The following is a 17694-nucleotide window of genomic DNA, read 5'->3' as shown; positions in this document are numbered from 1 at the left end:
AGATCAAGTATTAGGGTTGGATAGTTTATTTTAGTGTGAAGTTTGTGCTACTTAACCCTTGTGTTATCTTCGGGTCATTCTGACCCATCAGTCATTGTGACCCACCGTCGTATTGCGACAAATTTACCTCATACAAAAACAAAGTGAAGCATTTTCTTTTAACTGTCGGGCTGTGTCAGACCCCCCACATTGGAATGGTTAAAAGAAAATTATTTGTTTTTGTATTGGGTAAAATTGGGTAAACACAACGATGGTTCGTTATGAACCTTTGGGTCATGTGACCCGAAGGCAGCACGAGGGTTAATTTGTTTTGCATTTTAACATACGTCTGAAGTGCTATTTTGGCTGAACTTAAAGAAAACTACTGTACACCAGACTATCCTGTTTTCATCTCAGATGGGTGCAGACTGGAACTGAATCACCATACAAATATGATAACAATCCCTCACACGTCACAAGTCCTGCGACAGTACACCATTATTTATTTTCCATCTGGGGAGGGTGGTGGCATACCTTTTCCCAACCATGGCAGATCATTGTCAGTCTGAAAGCCAGGTAGGGCATTGCCACATGACAATTACCCCCTTTCCACCAAGGCAGTTTGAGTGCTGGTTCGGAGCCAGAGCCTATTTTCAAATCAGTTCTTTCTTTTTCGACACCCAAAGCACCAGCTCTGAACCAGGGAAAGTGGTTATTAAGTAGCAGGGGCGCCGTATAGGGGAGAAAAGTTAGGACGATTGGCAAAAAGTAATATAAAATTATAGTATATAAACCATCATCGAGTATAATACATTTAAAATATAATAATACAATGAATGATATCTTTGTTTTTACTTGTGTTTGGCAATAAAGGTATTTAGAATAATAAAGGCTACTTAGAATTTTTGCATGGGGCCCGAAATTCCTGCCGGCGCCCCTGTTAACCCTCGTGCTGCCTTCGGGTCACATGACCCAAAGGTTCATAACGAACCATCGTTGTGTTTACCCAATTTTACCCAATACAAAAACAAATTAAAATAATTTTCTTTTAACCTTTGCAATGTGGGGGGTCTGAGACAGCCTAGCTGTTAAAAGAAAATGCTTCACTTTGTCTTTGTATGCGGTAAATCTGTCGCAATACGAAGGTGGGTCACAATGACTGATGGGTCAGAATGACCCGAAGATAACACAAGGGTTAAGTAACATCAAAACATAGAAGTAAGAACCGCTTGCGTCAGGGGCTGGGGGCGGGGTTACCGTGACCAACAAGACGAAAAGAATCCTTGAGGACTCGTTACTTATGAGCAGGCTCAAACGTAATTCACGAGCGCAGAATTCCGACGGAATTTCAAATAGAATGCATTGGTCTGAGGCAAAATTTTAATAAACGTGTCAACTCATATTACGTCTTTTGAAATATTTAACCTGTAAACAGAGCCCATTGCCACCAGGGGGGTATTCGTCGTAGCTCGCTAAGCGGTTTAGAGAGCTAATTTTCAGGCTAAGATAAAAAACGCCCCTCTTTTTAGTTTGTGGAAGCAACTTTCGATAAATCACCATAGTAACATCAATTAGCACTAACCTGCTCTAGGGCCCCGTTCGTCGTAAGGGTTGAAGCTAAGTTAATCAATTGTCCCTTTAGCCCGTTAACATTAGCGAGATGAGTGAGAACAGCAAATATCGGTTCGTCAACGGCTGATCCGCATCCAAATCATGTGGTTAATTTCAATCAGGCTAAACTTATCAGGGAAATTGCACGTGCACGTCCTACTTCAAAAGGCAGGAAAGGTCGATCCCCAAAACCGTGATTTTCTAACGGTATTATGGCGGAAATGACAAACGTTAAAGAGAGAGCGGTGACATTCTCGCCATCGGAGCAAACGATAATAATGAGTCTCTACGACGACTATAAAGAAATAATAATGGCTAAGTCAAACACCGCCACTGCTGCCAGAGCAAGACAGGCAGCTTGGCAAAAAATTGCCAATAAGCTAAATGCGTAAGTTTTGGGGAAATGTATAGGCTCATCTTAAGTGCCTCATTAACCCAATCAGATCACATTTCTTTAAATGTGCCTGCTGGCAGTAGGCTTAATGGAAATTAATCATCGAATGAGATCTTGCTAGCGAAAATAATGATCTCAACTCTTACAGAATAAGTAGGCCTAGATAAAACCAAGGCCAAAGAGTATCTAATTGATACGAATTCATAGACACTTATGATGATGTATGTACTGAAAGCGCTTATTTATCATGTACTATATATGTGCATATGCATGCATGTGTAGATGACCATATAGAAGTATGAGTTTGAATATGCATGTGCAAATCTGTGTATGGGCGGATCACAGTATGTATGTAGGCTATGTATTATTCAATCAATTGAAGCAGTGAAAAGAAACTGTGTTAGATTCTCTCCGTATCATGAGTCCACTTTAATAATTTCCAACAATAATGATATGGTATGGTGTACTAATAACACTGTCATATAATTATGAGTGCTTTCAACCCCCATGTAGTTGCAACCCGGCCACTAAAAGAACTTGGGAGCAAGTCAAAGTGAAGCACAAGAACATCATTCAGGCTGGTGAGTCAATACAATGTGTGCCATGGTAATGTATTGAACAGCTTGTCAGTGTCATATCCTTCATATTTTAGCAAACAAGAAAAAGGCGGATATGCTGAAGACGGGGGGAGGACCCCGAGGTCCTGAGCTAACCCCTGCTGAGGAGCTGGCCCTGGCCAATAACAGGGGTAGGCCAATCATGCAGGGCATAGCTGGGGGCAGCTCCTCTGGAGAGGTGGTGGCAGGAGAGAATCCGTATGTCCAAGGTAAGTGCACTTCATTCTATGAGTTTCCTTCATAATTAAGTCATTTGGTTAACCATCGTCACATTTTGCAGTGACCGGAGGTTCGATCACACTCCTGCAGCCACCTCCCAATGTGTTGGTCAGGGGAGAGGAGCCCACTGATGTAAGTTGATATTGCTGCATCATTGTGTAATGATTCGAAACATGTTCATAGTGTGTGTCTTTTCAAACCGAAGGCACTTTCCCAGTTCCTAATAATTCCTAATTCACTAACAGGAGGTTGGTCTAGACGATGAGGACACACTTTCCGCCTTCTCCAGCGATTTGGTAAATGCAAGTTGTGTTAACTAATACTCCTATCCCACTCACTCCTGGCACTCACTACATCAATGCATTCCTTTAGGCAAATCCTGCTGGACCACGGCCTGCTCCGCCGGAGGCTGGCCCTTCTCGCTCTTTGGGAACTGGGGATGGGGAGGTGAGTTCTCATTAAATACCCTCACATTGTGAGGTCTGAGTTTAGTTGGCATCTGACCACCACACTGAACAAAGTTATGAATGGTTTGTCTTTTTTCCAGACTGACACTGAAGATGTGCGCACGCTATACAAGCGCTACTTGCGTGCCAAGATTCACAACCTCAACTTAAGCTCAATTAAGCTGGATTTGGAGGTTAAATTGCTTAAACGGCAGCTGAATGTAAGTCTAACCCTGTAAAGCAAAGCTTTGGCTAAAGTATTTGTGAGCTTTGCCATGAATTGTAACTAAACTGAAAATCTTATTTCTTGTGCACCTTCATTTACAGGATGACCAATAAAAGGGGAAAAAATAAAGGCTTTATTGTACAACATGGATGTCTTACATTATTCTTCAGCATGTTCCTCTATTCAGAATCAGAATGAATTGAATGAATAAGGATGCAAACTGCAGTGCATTGTGTGCGGGGGTCTCAGAGTCAGTGTGGTGCAGGGGGCTTGTTTGTGAGTCCCTTGTTACATTTACATTTAGTCATCAGTCAGCAATGATCCTGCCTGCTCTCTTGCTGGTCCTGGAGTGGAACAGGTCAGGGTGGGACCAAATGATCTGCTGCAGTCTGCCTTGGTCCTTGGCAGTGAAGGTGCAAACCAGACTGAGTTGGGATGGACTCGATGATGGCTGAGGATGGACTATTAATGGGTAACTTAAAAGCAAAGAGGGTGGCTAACCAAATAAATGAAACATGCAAACATAAAGAACATGAAATGAGTCCAACATTACCCAAAGTCATCTGGACAGCTATCTGAAATGATGCTGGGCAATTATGTCCCTTGCAGCCGGTCCAGACCGCTCATCTAGATGGATCGGTTCCACATCGTCCTCAGGATGGGCCACAATCACTGGGACCCTCTCCCTCCTGAGTGGCCACATTGTGGAGCACGGCACATGCCACTGTGATCGCACAGGCCCTGTCCGGTTCCACCCTCAGCCCCCGCAGACAATTAAATCTGCCCTTTAGTAGGCCAAAGGTCATCTCTATCCGTGCCCTCGTTCTAGCGAGAGCACCGTTGAACCGCACTTCAGGGCCTGGGGCTGGCTCGGGATAGGGGGTCATGAACCAGGGCCTGCAGGCGTAACCCCTGTCTCCAATTAGGAGCCCATCATAATTACCTAGTATATGATATGAACAATGTTGGATCACCTCTACATAAAATAATCAATTTCTGAATGACATGAGATTTGCTATACCTTGCTCAAAGCTGTGGCATAGTGTGGAGTCTCGGAATATCCGGGAGTCGTGGACAGACCCCGGCCACTTGACCTCAACATTTGTGATCAGGCAAGTGGAGTCACAGATCATCTAAGATGAATTGCAGTCAAGTCATGGGTATTGTACAGTACATGGGTAGCCTACAGCAGGCAATTGCAAGGTCCATGTCTATTGTCAAAGACAAATGATTGTTTTTAGAGCAATGTAATTTGAGGAAAATTATGTAATAAGTACCTGCACATTAAGGCTGTGAAAGCCCTTCCTATTCACAAAATCGGCCTCGTTTGGCTCAGAGGGCTTTTTCAGGCGGATATGGGTGCAGTCCACTGCGCCAATGACATTAGGAAACTCTGCATAATGATAAGCTCCGTAATGAATAGTGATAAGAATGCATTTTCATGAAATGGTCAAATATTTATTTACTCAATTACCTGCAATTGCATAAAATCCCTCTTTGATGTCATTGACTGGGACATGGCCTGGGAATATGATGAATTTATTCATCAGCTGGTTGAGCGCCAAGTACACTTTTCTTACAGCAACGCATGCTGCGGCTTTGCCAATGTTTTCTGCATCGCCTACACTGTATAAAAATGTACCTGACGCAAAAAACCTCAAGGCTATGCAGAGAGTCTGAAGCACAGTTAAAGCTCTGCTGCGGCGTGTGAGATTTGCAATGTACGGCCCGAGAAGGTCTTGCAAATAAATGAGTCCTTGTCGGCTGAATCGATATCGCTCAAACAGAAACTCATCCGTGTGTCACAAAGGATCTTGGCGATCGCGAATAACGGTATCGGTATGGAAAGCTAATCGAACTAGAATAGCTCCTTCGTCAACTGGGTCTCTCAAAAAGGGAGCTGCCATGTTTTCTTTCGGGGGTGTGGCAAGTTTATCCAGCTACACTTATGTTAGCCTGCTCTGGAGCAGGTTAGTGCTAATTGATATGTTACCATGGTGATTTATCCAAAGTTGCTTCCACGAACCAAAAAGAGGGGCGTTTTTTATCTTAGCCTGAAAATTAGCTCGCTAAACCGCTTAGCGAGCTACGACGAATACCCCCCAGGACAACAATGACGTCAAATGGCAATGACAGCAACTGTCATTCTGATACTTTTCTCTCTTAACGTCTTGGTTGTACAGTAGCTCTAGCTGTCAAAAAGTAGCTTCTGTAGAGCTAGTCTAGAGCAGTAGCCTTCACCTGTCCAAAAGTAGCCAATTCAGCTGTTTTGTATTGTCTGTATCCTTAAAGGGGCGACACCACTAGTGTGTGGCATTCCTATTTAGTGCTATCAATAACATTGTTACTGTATACAAATTAAGACGATACGACCCCAGCTAACATGACGTCGTGGCAACGTTATAAAGGGAATGTTGCCAGTTGGTCCCATGGACAACGTTGCCACGACGTCGTACCTTGGTCGGCTGGTTACGTTATTTTTAGACCCGTGGACAACGTTGGACAACCATTATCCTTTGTTTCATTATGCAAGTTAGGCGACGGAAGAAACAACTTGTTCACATAAAATTGTTCTTTTCTCCGGTTAGCAACGGAGTATTTACGATATGAAGGCATCAAAATGTCCGTTGAACCCTCCCCTTTTGATTGACACCTTGTTTGACCCAATAGGAGCTTCCATGCCCCGTTGACAGCCCTCTAAAGCCAACTAGGTCTGTGCGTCCTGCCATCCTCGAACTGGCTTCGACGCGCTCTGAAATTAGCTCGTTAGCCTTGTAGCTGACAGCTAGCTGAAAATGCTAATACCTCATTTGTATGTGTCTGTGGAGCCTTCAAAATAAGTCGATTGCGCAATATGGTTGACAGAATCAGTGTTCTTTGTGCGCCAATCCTGGGAATCAGATAAAGCACTCCAATGTGTTCATGCTTCAGTTTTTGTGTTTCAGTAATACTAATTAGGGATTTAGCTATTATATATGATAGTTCTAAGTACCACCTTTCATTAGAGATAACAATTATGAAAAATAATACCTTTTTATCCTAAGTATTTGACCTTGGTTACAAAGGGTCATTTTGGAGTCTCCAAAAGGCCCTTTTAGAAAACGCCTGGATGTACTCTTATAAAAACATGTGTCAAATATGAATAAATTGTGGTATTATGTTTGACTTTTGATTTGAATTGGGTAAGGCTTCAACCTGTGGTCCAATTTAGTCTTCCAGCTAATACCTACCATCTCTAGGCCTCTTCAGGCCTCTGTTTTCAAAACAAAATCTAGGCGGAAATAGAAACTTTCACTTTCCTTGTGTTCAAGCTTCTATTACTCAACACCAGTAGGACTGACAGGGGTCCTGACAACAGGGGAAATAACTTAAAGATTAAAAGAGTGTCAATAAAGAGTGTCAGCTTTCAAAAGAGATCATTTACATGCATGTACTCCAAATGGTTCAAGAACAGCTTTCAATTTACTTTGGGTATGCTGTTTAGGCGTTTTCAGGCAAATTTAACAGGAGTATATATATATAAACATATTTTCAGAAATTGGATGGGGCATGCTATTACGTATATGTTTGAAATTGAGGCTATTTAGCCTGTTTATGTGCTATCAGATTCACATTGTTTACATTAGGATTTCGCTAGCTAGAGGTTAAACCCTCCAGAAAGTTATGTTGAAATACTGAAAATGCATAGGCCTACATGTTATCAAAGTTTAGCGTCTCACAAAACACCCACAAAAGAATCAGTGAAAATAAACGTTCAGAACTGTTAGAAAACCTTGTCCCAAAATAGTTTATTTAGCCCGGAATTTTCAAAGACTGGAACTAGCGCGTGGCTGATCACGTTTTGATCACAGTCGGTCATGGCATACACAGCAATGGCGTCTATAAAAGTGTCATGTCACTAATTCTCCAATTTGTACATGACATCTTTTTTTGGGTAAGTTTATTCGTTTTAACTTTTAGATGCGTGAGTTCTAAATATTTCCGACGCTTCCACAAGTTATTTTTCCAAAACGGAAGCTAGGTAGCTTTAATTAGCTTCTGTTACCTAGCAACCTAGCATAATACTCGTACCAATGCTACTACTTGCTAGTGTTACTTGTTAGCCTACTAATTGTAAATTTTGAAGCCATACTATAGCGTTTGTCATATAGTTTTTGTCTATCAGAAAATAGTCGGTTGGAATGTTCAGAATCACACATGTGCGACGCTACGCTGTGGGGCCCTGCTTTCGAACGATCACATATGTGCGGTGCTACTCCTTTAATATCAATATGCTAATACTATGTACATAAACTACATTCCACTTTCATTTATGTACAGATGATCCTACCACCATCACTAGCACTGTGTCCCTTGGAAATTATGGTAAAGTATTGAATGACTGTGACGTTTATAACTGTGACAATAATTGTATGAGCCATGGCAACCCTAAATGCTATGTTTTGTAGCAAAAGCTTGACTTAAAACTTTTGCATCACCAGATGCCATACCCCTAGGTGTCAACTGTGGTCTGGTGGAGGAGAACCCATAGGGGGCCCAGGAAAACAGCTGGCAGCCAGGCAAGTGCAAATATAAGACACTCAAAAAAAATACTCAAACCATTGCCAACTCATTGTAAGGCATACCTAAGTTGTTCTGATCGTGGGGGGAAACATATTTGTCAAAACAACAAATGTTGTCATACTAATGCTTTGTATACCCCATTCAGCTGTACCATCTTGGGCAAAGACCATTCAAGGTAACATTTGTTATGCACATCAATGTTACAGCTAATCTAGAAGAACCACAGTGTATGCCAATCATGCAAACTCTTGTAAACTTGTTTTACTTGTCCTTAATTACAGACACATTACAGGTTATGCTCCGGAAGATGGAGACATTGGAGGAGAACCAGCGAGAGGCTCTCCTATTCAGGCGACTACAGGGCAGACACACTGAAGAGGTGCCAGTGATGGACCTACAGGTGGCCCAAACACAGGCTGACCTCCAAGACCTTGAGGAGCGCCTTAAGGTGCTGGAGTTCCGAAAGAGAGTGGTAGGTGTTTGGAGATGTCATGAACTATGGCTTATACGCAGCGTTTAACATTCAAATTGGTGCTGACAATAAGTTCATGACTTCTAATTGCAGACGCTGTGATGAAGTGGAAGACGGGACTGGGAGAGAAGGCTGTGGAGCTCCTCATAGCAGAGACACTCACGCCCCGAATCATGATTGCAGCTTCCATATCCAACCTTTCACATGGCTATGTGACAAAAAACTAGAATCCCATAATATTTTTTTGATGATGTATATTATTTTAGATGTGATTTTTGACTTGTATAGCCCCTTTCACACGTGCAACGTATGTTGATAGAACACTAACTTATTTTGTGCTTCATTGTCAGGGCCAACAGACAGGACCTGTAGCGGGGACTGGCAGAAGATTTTAATTCACTGTTTGGTACTTTGTTTGAAATAAAATGACTGAATGTTACATGGAAATGCTGCCTTATTTATGATTAGCTTGAGTTAGGCTACACATCACACAAACATAGTCCTCCTAAAGTTGGCTACCATGTAGCCTATTATACAAGAACAAGTATCATTTTGGGCAAATGAGGTCTGCATATGAACCGCCCCAATATAAGCAGTAGAATTGAGAAATATAGGTTACTTAATTAACGTTGCAGTTACGGACTGGCAACGTCACAAAACTACGTTGCTAGGAGGTCGCGGTTACGGACTGGCAACGTCACAAAACAACGTTGCTAGGAGGTCGCAGTTACAGACTGGCAACGTCGGAAAATAACGTTGCCACGACGTCGCGGTTAAGGACTGGCAACGTGATTTGGTGACGTTGCCGTTACCTCATGGCGTCTTTCACTTCCGTTGCCGCAACAGAAGTATGTTTGGTCATCGAATGACGTTGCGGCAACGTGAGGGCAACGTAACTGTGTTGGCTGGGGCTACTGTAGTAGTACCAGTACTGGCCAGAAATTAATATACATTAATTTTCTATATCCCTAGCTATTTCACGTTGGATAAACATACAAATAGCTCTACATACATACAGGTACAGTAGAGTTAAAGTTTGTATTAAAATATATTTACCTCAAATTCTGTCCTTCGGGTGTCTGTCCTTCCCACCTTCACAAAAGTGCGCTAAAGCACTTACAGTCTAAACTAGCTAACTACACAAAAACACTATTAAAAACACAATAACAAAGAACTATACTATGAACACTAAAACTTAAGTTAGATATATTTACACGAGTTGATTATCAAATGGTATTATATAAAGGAAGGATGCGGGATCAAAAAGTTTTGCTGTCTCTCTCAACGACGTCTTCACTCAACAACAAGGTTCACGAGCGTTGACAGGGACCCAACCAAGTAACCAGGCAGGTCCGCGAGAGATGTCCTGGAATAGGCTAGTATGGAACATTTCGAGAGACGCAGCTGGTGCTTGGATAGGCTGAATCCAGCGCAGATGTTTAGTTTCAGTGATATTACATTACTTTTTTATTGGATTATTTTTTACATAAGGACATTCACTTGACAACAAACCATCTATGGCAGTGGTTCCCAACCCTGGTCCTCAGGGCACCCTGCCTGTTATAGATGTTTCCCTGCTCCAACACACCTGATTCAAATGAATGGTCATAAGCAAGCTTCTGCAGAGCTGGATAAGGACCCTTTCATTTGAATCAGGTGTGTTGGAGCAGGGAAACATCTAGAACAGGCAGGACAGGGTGCCCTGAAGACCAGGGTCCTCAGGGAATCTAAAATATGCAGGACAGGGTGCCCTGGGGACCAGGGTTGGGAACCACTGATCTAAGGAACAGCCCGAAAACAAAGCAACTAACGTTTCATCTCTGGCATGGGACAGTGCAACCACTTGATATGACTGCTATAAACACCCACTATATTAACATGGGGTACACATCTGGCCCCCCAACTCAAGCCTGGCATGTTCCATCCAAGACAGGTATCAGCCCAAGAGCGTGTCTACTTTTACCTGGAAGAACATTAAATCAAAATATGCATAATTTCAGCCTGCCTTATGCAACAAAGGTAAATGAAAAACATAATATATTAATGAAACAGGTCTGTTTAATAAAACTTTATTTTTCACAGGTTTTGTGACATTTATAATCAATATAAATTCATAAGTAAAAACATGGAGGGGGGGAAGCAATTGTGTAACAATTGTGTAATTTCCCATTTTAAACTTCAAAACTGTCTACAAAGACCTGTTCTTTTTGAACAGGGGCCCTTGGAAGTTACTTAAGAGGACACACACAGTCGTCAGTTTGTGTCTCTCACCTCTTCTGGGCTGAAATGTAAATTTTAGGCCTAAAAAGTGTGATCACAAGGGAAACATTTATTTCAGATAGACGGTCCTTGATGACAAAGCTTTTGTCAGACTGACCTGTATACAGGTCACTGACAAACTTCACTTTGCCTGATGCCAGTTAGGCCCTTAAAGGTGGTAGGCTATTACCTTTGTGGTGAGAATACATGTCAGTATTTCAATGTTAATAACTTTTGAGCTAGGCCTCCATACAGTGAGCCCAATAAAACTGTGTAAGTGGGAAAGTACTTTGGAAACAAGGAGGCATAAGCTAGTTTATAGTTTCTCTTGAAATCAAAATTGAAAGTGAACCCAACATGAAAAATAGTATGTTTGTCCAGGTTATACAGACCCTGCTGACAGTTGACTGACACATTGAAGCACACTGTAAGGTCTTGTACAGCTTCAAACAATTAATAAAAGGGAAAAATTGGTCAATGTGTTGCCAGTTTAAGAATGCGAAACCCTTGCCTTATAATGTCATCATCCCCTTTTTACTGTGCCTGACTCTACTCTAAAGTTTTTCTGCAGTGGGCTGTAAACACTGCTTTGGAAATACTGTGTAAAACATGATGTTCTTATTGATACCCTGGAATCTTGAAAGGAGGAACTGGTTCTCTTGAAGCTCTGTTAATTCTTGATCAGTGATGGTCTTGTGGACTTCCTCAAGTTGATCCTTCAGTGGCTGGGGCAATTCAGCATAATCTGGGAGTTTCCATCTCTTCACTGAAGTATCATAACCAACCAGGGACGTTCCTGGAACGTCCCCTGAAAGTTTAAAAATAAATGTCTATAACTGACTAAATTGTGACCTTTTAGGAACTTTAATAACGTCACGGTATAACCTATCCAAATAGGAACGTCACCGAACGTCCCCAGGACCAGGGGCGGTGCGTCCCAATGGGCAAGACGGGCAGTTGCCCGGGGCCTCGGCCACTAGGGGGGCCTCGTCGTATGTACATTTTTTTTATTTTTTATAATTAAAATAAATCACTTGTCATTGTAAATAAATTACAATTCAAATTCTATTCTTTATAGCTAAATGTTTCTCTAATTCATCATGGAACATAATTCAGGTCATACAACGTTTCTGTCGGGAGAGTGTGAATTTCCGCGATCATACATACTCCACCACACAACAAATTCTCCCGGCAGAAACTTCATATGGCCGAAACATGAAACTATTTCAAAGTGGCAGGTCCACTATGGCTCAGGAGCGACTGTCAGACCTGGCAGTAATATCCATTGAGCAAGATGTGAGGAGAAAGCTAGACATGGAAGATGTCATTACTGCATTTGCCAATGCTAAAGCATGAAGAATCAGGATTTAATCCTGCACTCAACACTCACACACAGTAAGTGTCAGTTATAACTCCTTTCAATTCATGCCATTTTCATTAAAATGCTATACTGAATGCTAACTTACATGCTCCTCTCTTTTTGTCTGCCTTTTCAGGTATTTGCTTGCCTCCTGTACAGATTGAAGAATGGGGAGTTGCCCCTCCTTTGCCCTCCAACTCCATCCCCACCTTGGCCCACTCTTTTCACCCAACCCCACAAGACTGAAATACATGTGTACAGACACTCACACGCACACACTCACTCACATCCAGTTGTCTCCCTTTCACTCACACATTAGTCTCCCTTTCACTCACACACTCACTCTCACACATACAGACACACACTTACTCACGTCTCCCTTTCTCTCACTCACTCACACACTCACTGAAACCCTCACTCTCTCTCTCACACACATCTCACTTTCACACACGCATTTACTCTCTCTCTCTCTCTCTCTCTCTCTCTCTCTCTCTCTCTCTCTCTCTCTCATACACACGGTCAAAATAGATGTTAAAGTCAGCCGTTTTGCTGTAAAGTTAATCATTATGAAGTAAATATTTGTTTAGTTGTTTCTAATCACAATAAATGTAAATTTCACATAACATGGCTCATTAAGTGTGTGTGTGTTGGGTTGTAGGGGATTGGTGCTTTGGTGAGGGGATTTTTGTTTTTTGTGGGGGGGGGGGGGGCCTCAAAATTGTTCTTTGCCCTGGGCCTCCAACTAGCTAAAACCGCCCCTGCCCAGGACGTCCCTTGTTAGCTGGGATCATGCCAAAGTTTTATTGAGATATACAATTTCACATTACAAGTTGTAAATTGCTCATTTTACAAGCACGTATGTGTCACAATAGCCCTGCTCTGTTCATATTAGAGAACTAGGTTTTTTTTTACGATGTGATTAAATATATTATTACTTAAGGCAAATCATCCTTTATCAAGGTGATTTCAGGCAGCCATTGTTTACAAAAATCTTCTCCATCCACCATACCTCATCAGACAACTTAATTTTTAACCACTTTAATTACAAGATGGAGGAATACTTTGAGTAGATGGAATATCCACAAATCTGTGGGCAATGTAGAACAGAAGACAGATTAGAAATATCATATTTTGATAAAAAGTTATGACCATTCTAGTGATTAGTGGAAACATGGGGGAAACTGGAATTCCTCTCCCCCAAAAGTAGCTAGCGCTATGGCTGGATACTCTAAATAACAAAAAAACTTTTGACTTTCTTCCACAATCGACCGTATTGGCCAAACAAGGCATGTACATTTATCTTAAAGTTTACATAATCAATGGTATGTGCTTGAGCTTGAATTGTCATGAATATCTAGCAGTTTGCAGAATTAAAATCAGTGATTGGACGGCAAAGATATTAAGGCGGGAACCATGGGCATCCTTCTGCTTTCCTGGTGCGTGTCTGTTTGGTTGCCACGGTGATAGTGATGGGAAGTTTGGATCATTTTACTGATTCAGTTCTTTGAATCTCGTTCAGTAAAATGACCGAATATTTTTTCGAGTCATTCGTTCATTTCAACGGGGGGGGGGGGGGGGGGGGGCGCTATCTGTCCACTGCAAACACGTATCATATTCTCATGTAGGTTAGTGCATGACATGTGCACCAGCAGATACTATTTTGAAAGAAATTGCTGCATTAAAATAATGTATCATGACAGGTTGTATGATTTGGTCATTTATTATCACACAAGCATTTAATTATCACGGCAAACAATTACACTGCACTAAACTGTAAGTGTAAATGTAAAGTGAAAATAACAAAACCAGTCAGTATGATGACTGGAGCGAATATCATTCACGTCTTACTAAAACAGCGGCCACATGAAAGGGAATGAGGAAACTGTTTCCTCTACTAAAAAATACAATGCGGGTCACGTGAAAAAAGACTTGTAGAAAGACCGAGTCGGGAAATGAACGAATCGTTCGTTTCCTCCAGTACAGAGCCTATGCAGGTCACGTGAAAAATTATCCAAAGACTCGTAGAAAGACCGAGTCGGGAAATGAACGAATCGTTTGTTTCCTCTAGCTACCACTACAGAGCCTCATTCAACCGGGAAATGAACGAATCGTTCCCTCTAGCGTTTCCTCTAGCTACCACTACAGAGCCTATGCAGGTCACGTGAAAAATGATCCAAATACTCGTACCCGAAGACCGAGCGAATCATTTATGTTTACTTGGACGAGCCTATGCAACAGTCCCGATGCGCGGCCACGAGAAAATGAACGAATCACTCTTTGAGAGGACTCGTTACTCTTGAGTCCTTGTAAGGATTTGTTCAAAATGAACGAATCGTTCACCAACGACACATCACTACACGGTGATGGCGCAGCTGTGAGCTGGGAAGAGAGAATAACAGAAATGTACCTAGAATCCACACCTCAAACAAGTTAACCTAGACGCAAAACTATACGCCCAGTCCAAAAAATAAGGATATTTTCCGAGACCCAAGACTCTGCCGTAACCAGAGATGTCCTTTATATGTCTGTGCGGTCAGAAATACGACTCTATCGGCAGTTTCAAAATCTTGTTCCTTCGGCTTTCTCTGACGAATTTTACCCACCTCTCCATTGAAGTTAGTGAGAGAATTTGAAAGGCTGCTCTCGCTTTAAGGCTCATAGCTGAAAATCTGTCAATGTGAGCTCTTTAGTAGTTACATTGGCTGAAAGAGGACAATGTTTCCTACATTTTAAGGTATAACTTGTTTCTGTAAGTTAAACTATATGAACGTTAGAGGAATTTGTTTGACAATTTAGTTGAATATCAGAAAAAGAACAGCAAGCAAATCAAGAAGGAGCAAACATTTTAATGTATTTCAAACTGCCATAATTCAAAATTGGCTGAATATTTGAAAAAGCTGAATCATTTGGGAATAGCTGAATGTCTTGTGAACATTTTAAAGGTTGAATGGTGTCTCTATCTGAAAGTATGCTGAAGTAGTTACGTTTGATAGAGGAGGAAGCTTTTTAATGATTTGAAAGGATTTACCATTACTTTTAATGGGAGAATAATTTGCACAAAAACCTTAATGTCTTAAAAAGTATAAAAGTGAGAAATACCAAAAGTCATAGCCAACATCTCCTGAATGAGCTTAACGTTTTGATACAAAAATTGTAGGAATCGGTGAAAGTATGCAGGACTAGTTAAAGGCCAAAAAACCTACTGAAGAACTAAGAAGTTGGAACTAGAAAGGCATTTCCTGCTGAAAATGCGTTGGAATGCTGAAAGATGAAATTATTTTTCTTAAATTGCAGAAAATACAGAAATGAGAAAATACCCGCAAGCTGAAATGAATGTCAAAAATGTGTGAGTCACACAAAAGAGGCAGTGTGGAAACTGAACTGCATCATCTAACAACGCTAAGAGCTGAAATACAATGCGGGAGAAGCTGAAAGCTGAACTGTTAAACAGAAGAAGAAGTAGGCCTAGGCTAGCTAGTCATAAAAATAATATTATAGTCTTAACAGCTGAAATTATAGTTGGGATAGTAATAGCAGTAGCAGATGTGTGCATTGAGTGCGTTTACTCGGCTTTCTTAGTAGGATTCAATGTGTTGATTGAATGAAACATACAGCAGTAGGGCCGATACAGGAAGACACGGCGACACTTTGTTGCTGAAGGATGATGGTGCAAGTTTTGTCCGTGGAGCATACAACGATTAATAAAAAGAATCATGTAGACGCGCTTATTGAGTAATCGCATAACTAACTAGAAAAGGATGTTCCTGCGAAACAGCAATGAGAATGCCGAAAACCTGAATGGGGATAGCTGACCATGCTAAAAAAGCTGAAAATAGTGAAAATTTAGTAGAAAGTTATAAGCTCAAGCTTCAAAGCGCCCGAAAGGTATTTTTGAAAGGGGCAGGAGCTGGACGAAGGCATAAAACTACAGAAAAGAGAAGAACAATGCAAAAAGAGAAATAATTCAGAAGAATTTGAAAATTTAGTAGAAAGTCATTTGCTCAGGTTTCAAATTGGTCTGAAATGTATTTTAGAGAGGACCTGGAGCTAACTGATTAAAATGCTGCTGCAAAAAAAGTTGAACTATTGTGGGTAGTAAATAAGATCATGCTACATCTAACCAGCAGATCATCTTGCAAGTGTGTCAAAGTGGTATTGCTGAAGCAGCATTCCAACAATAATAAAGAGAAACAGGAAAACAATATATATATATGTGAGAGAACAAAGGTTGTGCCCTTGCCGAAGGCAAAGCACAACCAATAACCAATGAATTGAGTAGTCCTCACTAATATATATATAGTGAGGGAGTCAGATGTCTGAGCGGTTAGGGAGTCGGTTAGGGAGTCGGGCTATTAATCAGAAGGTTGTTGGTTCGATTCCCGGCCGTGCCAATTGACGTTGTGTCCTTGGGCAAGGCACTTCACCTTACTTGCCTCTGGGAGAATGTCCCTGTACTTAATGTAAGTCGCTCTGGATAAGAGTGGTCTGCTAAATGACTAAATGTAAATGTAACATGGGGTGCAAACTAGGTCAATTTCAAATGCGAACCGAGAAGTGCTGAAATTGCCTGGAAATTCCTCTGGAACGTTTTTTTATTTAACCAGGCAGAATCATTTAAGAACTAATTCTTATTTACAAAGATGACCTGGCAAAAAGCAAAAGCTTTTTGAGGGAGAGGGGAAGGGGGCTATGGAATAAAAATCTGGTTAAAAGCATAACGGCACAACCACAGCAGTACAACATACAGAAGAAAAACAAGCAGGGCATTTGTACATAGGGAATCATAGAGGATAAAAAAATGTAAAAGCACAAGAACACAAAGCAAGACACAGACTATTTACACCAGACAACAACCACAATCAAGACATAGACTGACTGGCAGGAATGAACAGAGGATACAGGCAGGTGAGAAACAGACAAGGCAACATTGGTGCAACAGTAGGACTAAACTAGATAGTTGGCAACAGATCATACAGACAGACCATGGGGATGAATAGGACAACAAATACTAAGGGGAGGGGTTAACAGGTGAGAGAGCATTTACAGAAATCGGTGAGGATGAGTGAAATGTTTTTTTGAAGGCAGGGATGGAAATGAATGTGTCCAGTTTGAGATGTTTCCAGTCAGAGGCGGCAGAGGTTTGGGAATTTTTTACTGGATATAGAGAGAGGACTGGGTGTTGTGCGTGACAGGAAGCGGATGCAGCAAGTGAGCCAGGTAGGGGGGTGTCCGGTGAAGAAGGGTCTTGTAGATGAGGATAAGCCAGTGAATATTACGACGGGTGTGAAGTGAGGGCCAATTTACCAGGGAGTAAAGAGTACAGTGGTGCGTGTGGAAAGGGGCGTTAGTGGCAAAGCGGATAGCAGAGAGATAGAGTGTCGAGTTTTGAGAGTGTGCCCTTACATGCAGATCTGTATATTGTGTCACCGAAATCAAGTGTGGGGAGAATGGTCATTTTGATGAGTTTAGCGGAAGAGGTGAAGGAGAGACGATTTCTGTAGAGGAACCCCAACTTGGCCTTGATTTTGGACTGTAGCTTAGAAATGTG

The 17694-nt window shown here is 41.6% G+C and overlaps 1 protein-coding gene, 1 long non-coding RNA gene and 1 pseudogene across 2 annotated transcripts; 2 read left to right on the top strand and 1 right to left on the bottom strand.

Moving 5' to 3' along the window:
* The first annotated feature begins 1137 nt into the window (after positions 1–1137).
* On the top strand, positions 1138–3638 carry LOC134017624 (uncharacterized). The gene is made up of 7 exons (XM_062457471.1): positions 1138–2565; positions 2637–2810; positions 2882–2952; positions 3066–3116; positions 3193–3267; positions 3368–3487; positions 3594–3638. The coding sequence occupies exons 1-7, from the start codon at positions 2433–2435 to the stop codon at positions 3603–3605; spliced, it is 636 nt and encodes a 211-aa protein (XP_062313455.1). The 5' UTR covers positions 1138–2432; the 3' UTR covers positions 3606–3638.
* A 425-nt stretch (positions 3639–4063) lies between these two features.
* LOC134017006 (putative nuclease HARBI1) lies at positions 4064–5399 on the bottom strand (annotated as a pseudogene).
* Positions 5400–8194: 2795 nt separating this feature from the next.
* On the top strand, positions 8195–8789 carry LOC134016905 (uncharacterized). The gene is made up of 3 exons (XR_009929707.1): positions 8195–8230; positions 8337–8527; positions 8621–8789. It is a non-coding gene; the product is annotated as an uncharacterized LOC134016905 (long non-coding RNA).
* The last annotated feature ends 8905 nt before the right edge of the window (positions 8790–17694 follow it).

The sequence above is a fragment of the Osmerus eperlanus genome, chromosome 3 (genome assembly GCF_963692335.1).
Source record: "Osmerus eperlanus chromosome 3, fOsmEpe2.1, whole genome shotgun sequence".
Lineage (NCBI taxonomy): Eukaryota > Metazoa > Chordata > Actinopteri > Osmeriformes > Osmeridae > Osmerus > Osmerus eperlanus.
The sequence above is the reverse complement of the archived record's forward strand: the minus strand, read 5'-3'. Positions and strand labels throughout refer to the sequence as shown.

Coding starts and splice junctions, on each gene's coding strand:
- LOC134017624 (XM_062457471.1), top strand. CDS start 2,433: ATGATATGGTATGGTGTACTAATAACACTGTCATATAATTATGAGTGC. Junction 2,566..2,636: donor CAAGAACATCATTCAGGCTG/GTGAGTCAATAC, acceptor TTCATATTTTAG/CAAACAAGAAAAAGGCGGAT. Junction 2,953..3,065: donor GGGGAGAGGAGCCCACTGAT/GTAAGTTGATAT, acceptor ATTCACTAACAG/GAGGTTGGTCTAGACGATGA.